Genomic DNA, 12632 nt, shown 5'->3' with positions numbered 1-12632 from the left:
TCCCAAAATGTTATGCTCACTGAGCTCTAATTGCAGTAAATCCATGGCTTCATTTGAAGCTTGCATGCTGCGCAGTGATATGGATATAAAACAACTCATTTCATTACTTCCTATTGTTGAATATGTAAATTAATTGAAATGTTTCCTTTTAGAAATGATTCTGCAGCAAACTTTTTTTCTCCTTTTTTCCAAACTTCTGTCTCATTTTTCCTAAGGAAGAAGAAGAATTAGTGGGTAAGTGGCCCTAAGATACCGAAATTTAATGTAATAATGACAAGACATTGTTACTTTGAGGACTGTCTGGCTCAGCAGTCCCCTGTGTTAGAAAACGCCAGCTGCTCATGTCACCCGAGGAAGGAATGCACACTGTGCTGTTGTATTCGCTTTGTAGACGGGTGCTCAGGCTGAGCTTGGAACAGTGGTGTTGGAGGCAGAAACAGACTTCTGGTTCGAATTCCAGGCTTCCCTTTTAGTTTGGACTGAGGTCGAGGCCTGTGGTCATGTAGCGTATCAAACTACAAATGTGAGCCTCACAGTCATTGCTGGCTTTGTAGGAAAGAATTGTGGAGTGATGTGAAGGGGGGGGGGGCTCCAGTCCACTTCAGTGTCTGATGAGAGACATTGCAGAACAGTTACAGCTGTCAGGAATTCATAATTTTCTTTCTTTCTTTTGTTTTCTGAGACAGGGTTTCTCTATGTAGCACTGGCTGTCTTGGAATTCACCTGATAGACCAGGCTGGCCTCAAACTCACAGAGATCCACCTGTCTCTGCCTCCCGAGTGCTAAGATTAAAGGCGTTCACCACCACTGCCTGGAAGGAATTCATAATTTTTTACACCAGTGAATAAATACATTAGAAAAGGGGCCTCTGAAAACTCATCAGAATCAGTTTGTGTATTTACGTGTAGATATAAATGCTGTTGGACAGTAAGAGTGGCTAAAAGAGGCTGTCTCATAAGTATATGTCCAAGGTTACAACCTCAGCTGAGAGCCACAGATACTGACTTCAGATAGTGGAGACTGAACAGATTGTAACTAGGACTCTTGACCTTACTACAACTGAAAATTTTTCATGAGACATAATTTTCTGTCATCATTAGATGCATATTTTAGTGTCAACAGCTTTAAATAGAGGTAAGTTATAGTGACAACAGAGTCAACAGAAACACTTCTTCCTGACTTTACTAGAACAATATGACCATTGGGATAAGTGGGGTCACACGGGCTTTTAATGCAAGATATAAAATAAACATCCAAGAGCCCACAGTAATATAAATAAGTGTTGCATTTATTTATTTCTGCCTGGAGATGGAAGGACAGATTGTCCATGTAGTATTCCAAATAACTAAGTTACCTCCTTTGCTTCCCTTGATGCACAATGATTTCTTTCTAATGACCATTGTTTTGCAAATGAAGAGACACTGTACTATACAACTTAACAAATACTGTTTTAGGCAGTCAGACAAGGTCAGCATCTACTGTCATGAATCATTTTGACAGTCTGAACTCACTCTACATGATAAAATAGCCCTCTCCCTCTGCACTCCTCATTTCCCAAACCAATAACCCCAATGTAATCAAGAGAGAACCATCATAGAAATCTGAACTGAAGGCATTTTACCAAACGCCTGAGCAATACCTCCTCAAAATTTTCAAGATGGTTACAAACAAGGCAAGCCTAAGATGCTGTCAGCATTAGCAAGAGTCTAAGGCTACATTATGTCTAAATCAAATGTGGCCAGAGCTAAATGAAATGCAATCCTAAATGGGGTACTTGGGTCAGAAAAAGGACATCCAGGAAAACCCAAAGCAGCCTGAATATAGCATGGAATTTAGTTAATAATGATGTGTTCATATTCCTGAACTGGAACAAAAATGTTCTATTAACCTATGATATGAAAGAGGTACTGCATGTCACATGGGATTTCTGTGCTAGCTGCATTTGGATGTAAGTGCAAAACAAGGATAATATTAAACAGTTATTATAAAATGAGTTATAAAAAAGAGATTGGTCATCAGACCATGGGAACAGTTACAGATATCTATTGTATGTATACTTTTCTTGTCCTGTTATACTCTGTTGGTTCCAAAATTTTAGGGAATATGATGGCCTTGGCCACAGGACATGTACTTGGACGTTACAGAAAGTGGTGGGGAGAGCATCTGGGCCAGAAAGCGCTGGACCTCTGCTGTTAAGAAATAAGGAAGCTGGAGTGATGAGGTGACAAGAAAAGTTAGACTGCTTTTGTAGCAGGACCTCAGTTCTAGGGAATCCACAGAATGTTTGCCCAGGTGAGGAACCCTCACAATGAAAACAGGTGGGCTCTACAGAAATTAGTTCCAAATGTGGGGAGGCAACTTTCACCAAGACAAGCATTTCATCTTATTTTCTCCACTTCTGCCTCTACTGAAGGTTATTTGCCTCATAGTGTGCTTAATGGATATTTGTTAAATGAATGAATGAAGTTGAATGATTTCTAGAGATGCCTTCAGAGAGATCAGAGGCCCCAGAAAACAATGATAGAATTTTGTACACGGAAGAATCTCTCTGTCTCTCTTTCTCTCTGTCTCTTTCCTCTCTGTCTCTCTGTCTCTGTCTCTGTCTCTTTGTCTCTGTCTCTCTGTCTCTGCCTCTCTCTCTCTCTCTCTGTGTGTGTGTGTGTGTGTAAATGAAACCCAAAGATGAAAAAATTGATAAAATGGAATTTTATAGCAATGGAAAACATTGCCTAAATAACGCCCTCCTGACATTTCAAAGAAAATAGCTATGCCATTTAATAAAGTGGCACATCTAGAATGGTTTCTATAAACTTAACTGATAGCTGTATGAAAATATTATTTTCTCAGCACTGAATAACAGAACTATGAGTTTGAGGTAATGTCTCCACTGCCGAACTCCAGGGGGTGCCACTCATACCACTTTCCAGGTGAATTGAGCTGTCTACAAACACCATTTTCTTTCAGCTCCAACTCATCAAATACGTATAGTAGCAATTGTACCTATTTCAGAATTATTACGACAGAAAAATCACTTAAACTCAATTTCAATAACATGAACAATCTGGGAAATTCTCAGCAGTATGAATTATCTCAAGGTGATAATGGAAGAACTGGTGATTTGGTAAATGGACTGCAATAGGCTGCCTGAATTGCAAAATAGCAAAAGAAATATTTGGTATGTTATAGGAAAATATGCAACTTCTGATAAGACCTCAGGTTTTAGAGGCTTTGCTTGAGATGAGTAGGAGTCACCCCTGATTCCTAATCACTTGTCGAAATGACCGAAAAGTCAGTCTTTCATATAATTTGGTTTGTTGTCTCTAACACACAGTGAAAAGTCCAATCTTTCATTTTTTACTCTAGTTATTTAAAAATTATGAACTTAAAAATACATTTTGGGTGTGTGGAAGAGATGCTGAAAGTTAGTGCTAAAATCTATTTTGGTGAATCCTTGTGCCAAAGCACTAAACTAAATTAACATTCATATCTATCTATCTATCTATCTATCTATCTATCTATCTATCTATCTATCTATCTATCTAATGTCTATCTTCTATTTATATATCTTTCTGTCTGTCTGTCTATTTTCTTCTATCTATATATCTATCTCTATCTATCAATATATCTCTATATCTATCTATCCATATCTCATCATATGTCATCTAAAATCTCTTATCTATAATCTATTGATTTACCTATTATCTATCTCTCATTTATCTATTTCTTATATATTCTCAAGCTATCATCTAGCTACATAGCTACATATTATCACCATTTATTACCTTAATCAAAGGATACTAAAAGCTTCATCTGTGACAGCAAAAAGAAGAGATAATTTATAACTTATACACCATGAAATAATGTGAAGGGGACTCTGTTCCATCAAGGATCCAGGTCCCTACTATTATGCTGAAAGGTCTTCTGAGACACTTGATCTTGCAATTTCCACAGAGGAGATTGGATGGAAAACTATTTCCACCACTCTCGGTCCACAAATCCTCAGTTAACCCTACCTCAGTGCAGGAGAGGCCGGGATGAAGCCTCAATGTGCTCAGTGAGTACACGGATAGATGGCCAATAGCGGCTCTGGTTCTTAGCATATTCTGTTGAACAGATGTAACACATTTGATTATAGTCTACTGTCGACTTTGTTGGAGACATTAATATTATGCATGTGCTGTAATGTACATGAATTAACTCTCTGTTATCTATTCATTTACGCTGTTATAATTCTAAAGTATGAAGTCTCTTTAAAGACAAACTTCAGCCAGCTGTGGGGATTTCAGGTGTGAGACGTATATGAAGTTGGAGAATTATATGTGTGCCAGCCACGGCTTGAGGCCAGGCAGCCTGGATTAGAATCTTGAGAGTTAGACATTCTGTGTAACTAGGGCAGAATGTTTAACTTTGTGACTCCCTTTTCTCATTTGCTAAGAGGAGAGAACCATAGTACCTAGAAAGGTTACAGAAATTAATATTATGTTATTAACTCAATACACTGCCTAAAATAATGACAGCTATATAAACATGTTTTTTATCATTGAGTAGCTATTATTGCTAACAGTTAAGTACTTAATACAGTGAACGCTAATTCTGAGATAAAAATCTGTCATAATTTCACATGGTTTAGCTAGTCATCTAGTCTTTGTGTGAATATGTTTACTCTAGATTACAGTGTGATCTGTTGTAACATGATGATAAATGCCAGAATTAATTACCTTTCTTAGAAATTTCCTGAAGTAATATATGTTATTGCTAAAATCTAACAAATATTGAGGTTTTTTTTTTTTTTTTTGGTGCCAGACTCAGAGTCAAGCCCACCACTCTTGTATGCGGATCTATGAATTTGTCTCACTGCTGGTGTTGTGGTGATATGAATATTAAGACCTAGAGGGCTTAAGTACTAAGCCCCCACATCCACCTGGTAGCAAGAAGGAGGTTGAATCTAGTCATAATCAGAAATAGGTCCCCCTCCTGACTTGTTATTTCTATCCCTTACCGTTAAGCAAATACTAGAAATCTTCCACTTTCCTTTATCTCAAAATCAGAATGGTCTGTGTTGTTTGTCCCAGGATGCTGTTGGTTGATAATTTACAAAAATCTACCTTTCTTCCTTCAGCCTGCCTTCCTGTAGCCTTGTATTCAGAGTGTTGTCAAAGCTCAGACTCTTTTCTCTCTTAAGCATGTCAGATGGTTACAATTCTATTATGCTCATGGTTAATAACTTTGAATTCATCTCTCTTCTTATCTCAAAGGCTTTTACTGCAGTTCAGTTTTTCATCAGGTTCTGTCTGAACTCAGAATCAATAGCTTCTAATTGCACTCCAAGTCCCAGGAACATAGCTCATACACACGAACAGCCCTGTTGAAACCTTCTCCGCCATCCTTTTCTTCTGAAAGACAGTCTGAAGCCTCCTTAGTTGGCAGCCTGCCTTAGAGGCAGTCTCTGCTTCCTTTCCCAACCCTCTCATATATTTTTCTCCTGTCTTCCAGAAGATCTACAGATGTTTTATCTTTATTCCCAGCATGATATATTCCACCCAGGCTCTCCCTCATATTTCCCATATCAAGCCTGTATTCCCTGATCAGCTTCTGCTAGTTTCTCAAGACATAATACATGAAAGTCCATCAGACAGTCTTTGCTGCTGCAGTCAGTTCTGTCACAGGTTCTTCTTTTTTTTTTAGCTAGTCTCATTCAACCATTTCATTTACTTTGTCAGGATTCCTATTAAAAATTTTTTTCATGTGTGTAAGCTTCATCCTCCTCCACCCTTTCAAAATAGAAAATATATCCTCTAAATAATATATCTCCTGAATACTTTAATGCAATTCTTTAGTATCTGTTTGCCCGTTTGTTTGTCCATCTATCTTTCATCTCCTGGACACTGAAATTACAAAGTAAAATAATATATACTTCATCTTCTGGGTCTGGGTTACCTCACTCAATATGAGGTTTTCTAGATCCATCCATTTGCCTGTAAATTTCAAGATGTCATTATTTTTTCTGCTGTATAGTACTCCATTGTGTAAATGTACCACATTTTCCTTATCCATTCTTTGGTTGAGGGACATTTAGGTTGTTTCTAGGTTCTGGATATAACAAACAATGCTGATATGAACATAGTTGAGCACATATTCTTGTGGGTACTATTGAACATCCACTCATAGGTGGTTTTTAAACATAAAACAAAGAAAAGCAGCTTACAATTCACAATTCCAGAGAACCTAGACAACAGTGAAGACCCTAAGAGATGCATACATGGATCTAATCTACATGGGAAGTATAAAAAGACAAGATCTGAGTAAATTGGGAGCATGGGGACCATGGGAGAGGGTTGAAGGGGAGGTGAGAGAAAGGGCAGAGAAAAGTGTATAGCTCAAACAACTATGAATTTTGTTAATCACATTGAAATACTGTTTTAATTAATATTCTAATTTTATATTAAAATTCAATTTTAAATAGTAGCTATTCAGAATACAAGATTATAAGCACAGCCTCTCATAAACCTCACCATTGACACCAATGTCCCAGGTTTGTCACTTTGCTAAAGCACTGCAAGGGCGATTGTAACTACACTAGATGATGCATAGATGGTTCGCTAGGTATCATGCATTCCTCCAATATAAAGACATTTTAGGTACAATGAATTATTTAGATGGTGAGACTATTCAAAACTAAGAACCATTTCTAATGCCCTTCATAACAGCCCTTAAATATCTGCACACGATGATAGCAGATGGTATTGCTAAATGCTTGTTCCATTACATTTAAAATTTCCCTTGGGAGAGCAATTGTTTCCTACAATAAAACAATCACCCACATTAAACATTAAAAAACCATAGAGGTCTCTTAGAAGGCAAAATCTTCCCAAATGGTAGAGATTATTTTTCACACTTTATGACAGTGTCAGGACATAGTGACACACTTGTCTTTTAAAATTGTAAATAGATATATCTGTATTATTAGACTATGTTGCTAATACGGTATCTTTAGACAAGATACAGTGAAAATTGTATCATTTTAAAATATATTTTTGAAGATACACCCAAAGGTATTTCTGTGTCGGTCTATTGCATATGTTCTTTTGCCTTCTTTCTAGATACTATGTCCTATTCAGTGGAGTCTATTGATGTCACTAAAACCTTCATCCCCTTCTGTGAAACGTCACTCTTAATCCTCATACTGCGCTCAGGCAGGTACAGTCACTCTTGGCCATTATCACTTTAGTCCAGAACCCTGACTCTGGTCATTTCCAAGTCTTCATTTTCCATTCGTGTTTAAAGCTGGAGACTGATACTGCACACACACTGGCTCGGATTTGTCTTGCCTTCTAGTCTTCATGCTGGGAGCAGAAAACTGATGACTGCCAATTGGTTTCTGATTGAACTGTATGTGTCATGGCAACACACATGGACACACATGCATACAAACACCACAAAATAAAAGCAAAGAGGAATATATACTTTTTTGAGAAAGAGGCTTATTTATAATCATGTCACCAAAATCTTGAGTAACTTACAGAATATTTGGTACACCATACTGAAAAGGAACTAGAATTCAATTTAATTTTCTACAATACCGCTAGATGAACTTCATTTAGTACCAGAAATGAACAACTTTATTGGATGTTTTATTTCCTCATATATTTGCATTCTTGGAATTTAAAATAAATCTGAAAATAACTTGATCCAGTAGTAAGATACAGGGAAAAAGAAGACTTCTAATTTTCCTTAACCATTAAATAAACTAATAAAGAAACCCCAAAGTCTGGAAAACACAGAGAGAAGAGCAAAGCAGGGCAAGAGCATTTTATTTACATCCTACATGGACTTACCAATTTGGGACTATATTAAATTTTGAGTTTATGGTAGTGTAAAAAGAAAGCACATTCAGCAGAATCATTACTAAGAATTTTGAACGTTTTTCTTTTTTTTCTGAGAGGCAATGCTGGGTAACACATCTAAGGCAGGAACCTGTTCAGTCACTAGGTTAGTTTACAAATACCTACAGGGATGATTAACCTTGACCGTAGCTGATTATTTGGAATTTATGATGTGACTAGGAAAGTTGTTATCATTGTTGGGGGAGTTTGTACATGTTGGTGAAATTCTGTATTGCATAAATATCTAAATATCAGTTACATGTAAAGACTGGGAAATATAAATTCTCTTACTAGCTATCAATTCTTCTCAACCATTATAAGTTAATTCTTTAAAATCATCTTATGCTATGTCCCTCTTTGAATTTTCTTATTGAAAATTTTTATGTACCAATTATATTGTAAAGTTGGGTTCTATCTTAGTTATGTATTTAAATGTGTATTTTATAATCTTTTCGAAGATGATTTGTGTTGAAAGACAAATCTTTTCAAAAATGTCTATTTTCTATTACTTTAATAATAACTGAAAAAAGGGTTGGTTCATAACTAGGAGTAATTTCTTATAGTCATGAAAACGGAAGAGATAAAGCATTTTAGGTAAAACAATAAAATCCTAGCTTGCTTATTCAAAAAATAGATACTTCATCTTCCCAGAGACTAAATACAATCATTCAGAATTTAAGCAATCCTGTGAAGAAAATATTTTTCTCCCAAGTTTCTTACCAAATGGAAAAGTCACAGATAGCTCTCCCAAGTGTATATTCCACTTATAGCATACACATTTAAATGTAGTCTTACCTGTGACCTGCTCAGTCTCAGATGAATCCCATAAAAGACATTTTCTCTAATCATAGTTAATGTCTGTCTCTCTGTCTGTCTCTCTGTCTGTTTCTGTGTCTGTCTGTCTGTCTGTCTGTCTATCTACATCTATCATATTTTCTCTCTTTCTCCCTCCCCCCTCTGTATGAGAGAGTACACAATTTTATTAAGGTTATTATATTCCATATTTCATGAAGAACTACATGCTTTTGCTGTAGGTCACTTGAAATTTTTAATTTTATTGCAAGCTTCTAGGGCTGGTGAAGGGAGAATTATTTTTGTATTACATATCTTGTATTACTCTACATTTACAAGGCTCCTGCAGCAATGATTAAGTATATTACATCTATTATTTCCAAGTACTTGCCCATAGTAAGTACCAGTAAATGCCAGATCAGTCATTAGCCTTCTGGGATTGTCCTCATGCTGCTGTTGAGGAAAGCCATGCATGAACAGATAGCACATCTTTGAAAGTAGACTAACTGTAGGTTGTAATTTGTCCAACTTTGGCAAGATAAAAACAATTGCATTAAAACATAATAAAGAGGAAAGAGGTCTTTTTGGACATTTCAAAAATGAGCAAATATCAACTCCCTAACTTTTCTACTACAAAGAACAAAATCCCTTTCAAAATGTCTTACATCAAATGGCAGAACAAGAGTCGAAAGCTTACCTCAAAACTCACAGCGCCATTGTGGTCCGTATCGAATGCATTGAACAGAAAATGTGCATATGTTGTGGAATCTAAAACATTGAAAAAGAGACATCATTAAATTATTGTTTCGATGGCTCTTGTTTATTTGATCTCTGCTGCCCATCTTCTTCTTCTTTTTTTTTTTTTTTTTTTTTTTTTTGGTTTTTTGAGACAGAGTTTCTCTGTGGCTTTGGAGCCTGTCCTGGAACTAGCTCTTGTAGACCAGGCTGGCCTCGAACTCACAGAGATCCGCCTGCCTCTGCCTCCCGAGTGCTGGGATTAAAGGCGTGCGCCACCACCGCCCGGCCCCATCTTCTTTCTTTAGCGAATTGCAACTTTAGATTAGTAAGAATGAGCTACATTCTGAGATCATCGGTGACAAATATTTTCTGTGAGTCTCTGGTTAGTATTAATCTCAAAATGAGATAGTGTGTGTGGATCCCAGCCCTTAAATGAGTACCCATAGGTGGATGCCAAAATTATGGAGACATGTCTGGACATTGTTTGCTGCTTAGCAAAATTTTATCTCCATTAATAACGAAGTAAGAAGCCAAATAATAATCACAAATAAATATCACAGATGAGGTGATATCTTTAATACCTCTGTCATGATTAGGATAGCTCAAAGAAGTATTTTTGGACTTAAAGAGGTTGAGAAACTACCCCCAATGTCACATAGTCACTAAGAGATAGATATGAGACATAAAGTTTCTGAGGTGATACCATAACCAATAAATTTTGCTCGTGGGTTTGGGACAGCGGTGACTTAAGAAACTTCTGGTGGATAAGATTTAGAGAATTTGTGGAGCCTGAGATTCCTATTTAGATGTCATTGCATGCAATAGGGTTTCACTTTCCTGTTTGTGTCCTGGGTGGGATTCATGTGCTAAGTAATAAGGACAAACATGGATAACTCAGTAAGCCCATTTCGTCTGGATGCTGGCTAAAGTCATTGAAGGACTCTAAAATCTAACTCTTCCCCTGTGTTCATTTCTCACATACTCTCCTTCCCTCTCTTGTTTTTCTTTTGTTTCACTAATCTCTGAGCTTTCTTCAGTTTTAATTTAAAAAGCATTTGTCTTTGTTTTCTTTTCTTAATGCCCAGCTTTAGTCTTTACATGCTTTTGTGCTCAATTCTTGATAAAATTTACATGAGTATGTTAAATGCTTCATCTCATGGGTTTTAGCCTTTAGACTTTACCCCACAAAATGTAACCTTTCAGCCTTTAACTTCTAGCCCTTTATCTTCTGCTTAAAAGTTCATTAATTTCTATTTTGTGACTTTTGCTTTTTATTTTTACTGGGATTTACTATAACTTCTGTTCCTTTCTGACATTATGAATTCATTTTAAAAGGATGCCAAGGCTGTAAATCAGAGTAGCAGGGATGGGGAATTACTTTTCCAAATCAGAAAGAACACGCAAAACTGCTCATGTTCTTTCAAAGTTTCTACGTTCTGTGAGAGGAAACCCAAATTTTTCTCTACACTTTACAGATTGTGAAATATATAACCAATATTTTTCCTCAATGTTTCATCAAAGTCATTGGTCATTAGCACGAAGGTATGCATGCCAAAGCTGACTGCACACTTGGTTCTCAATGTGGATACTTCAAGTTCCACTCATTTCTCATTGCTAAATACAATATAATGCACCACTGACTTAAACCATGTGTTTTTTTCTCGCTCTCCTCTCACTCCTCCCCTCGTGTGTGTGTGTTTAATGTCCAGATGTGTAGGAACATGCATGTATAAATGGACACAAAGTGTCAATGTTGGATATCTTCATAACTATAACTTTCTGCTTTAGTTTTTGAGACAGAATCTCTCATATTTCTCACTGACCTTAGAACTCACCATTTCAGGTAGGCTAGTCAGCCATGAGCCTTTGAGAAGAATCTGTCTACACCCTGGCAGCACTAGGGTCACAGATGCACTTCACCACACCTGGCATTTATGTGAGGGTAGGGAATCAAGCTCAGTGCTGCATACTTGAACAAACAACTAAGTCATCTTCTCAGTCCCATTAACTTTATTTTCAATCAGTTAACCAGGCACCCAAGTTGAGTTCACACAGTATCTAAAACTGGCAATATTTAGAGTGATGCCTGTGTGGTATTGATAAGTTCTAGGAAAAATGTAATTTGGATGTGGGACCAGGGATTTGGTTGAAATTGACTTAGTGCAATTGTTGGGAAATTTTATTATAGAGTAATGAAGACTTGGCAGCCTATTCAGGTTTGGAAAGTTGTTTTGTATTCAATAATAGTTTTGTATACTTCTTAAGCTCCTTACAGCCTCAAGGTGGTATGGGGTTTTAGGTAGTATGTTAAATTTATTTCCAGGGGAGAAAAAATGATCTTTGCGTGATTTATAATGAGCTTAATTAAGTGAGTCTCTTGTCACCCTGTTTAGACAATCAAGGTAAATATCTTTTCCTTAGCTAGCAAAACTCACTAGGAATCATGGCTCATAACAAACAATGCTTGTGATTTTTAATTACAAAATAAGATAATAGGTGTATAATAATTATTCTTCTCAAATGGTGTTTCGTTAATTTCAAAGTTTTTTTGTGTGGTAATGGCACTCTCCCAGTTTATACTGATATAGTTTGGAGGACTTCTTGTTTCTCAGTACACCTTAGCAACTGTCTTGAAATTTACCAATCTTCTACCCTAAGTTTATCATGCAAAGTGATTTGGCAAGATTGATGTTATGGTCTTGAGCCAGTCAATGTTTTGAGACTCCTTCTCCTTTTTTTTTTTTGAATAAGATCAATACTAGCATGTACTTCGTAGAGCCATCATGAAGTTTAAATGGGGTATTGCATATACAAAGATTTTATAATACAAAGAGTCACAAGAACCTATTAGAAGATCAGTGAATATTAGTTATCATTGTTCTTCTAATGCTTGAGTTAGAACTCAAGTTGGAATTAATTTTTTGAACAAATCTCTTGAGCCATGATAATATCCCAGGTTTTAGAAGTGAATGCAGTTTGGGGTTCTTTCTTCCCACCTAAACTCTGCCCCATCTGGATTCAAGCACAAAGTGTAGAAGTAGTCTAATGTATTTGAAGACACAGTCCATGACATTGCCATTCTGATAAGGTAGATGTATATGTGTAAATAATCCTCAGTGGTAGAAAATGTATCCTGTGATAGTCCTTGGATTCAAGCATCCTATCCCCTCAAATATATCAGCAATGATAGATCAGTTCTCCATTCTCCATAATACCTGC

At 36.6% G+C, this 12632-nt stretch overlaps 1 protein-coding gene across 5 annotated transcripts in view; it reads right to left on the bottom strand.

Annotated features, from left to right (window-relative positions):
* Kcnip4 (potassium voltage-gated channel interacting protein 4) overlaps window positions 1-12632 on the bottom strand; it is a 486636-nt gene that overhangs the window by 12010 nt on the left and 461994 nt on the right. For all 5 annotated transcript variants that reach the window (XM_038335455.1, XM_038335447.1, XM_038335465.1 and 2 more), the window contains exon 4: window positions 9373-9443. In XM_038335455.1, coding sequence (XP_038191383.1) covers window positions 9373-9443 — 71 coding nt within the window. The remainder of the gene's footprint in view (window positions 1-9372; window positions 9444-12632) is intronic.

Source organism: Arvicola amphibius, chromosome 1, assembly GCF_903992535.2.
Source record: "Arvicola amphibius chromosome 1, mArvAmp1.2, whole genome shotgun sequence".
NCBI classification, from domain to species: Eukaryota; Metazoa; Chordata; class Mammalia; order Rodentia; family Cricetidae; genus Arvicola; species Arvicola amphibius.
This window is presented reverse-complemented; position numbering and strand designations above follow the sequence as displayed.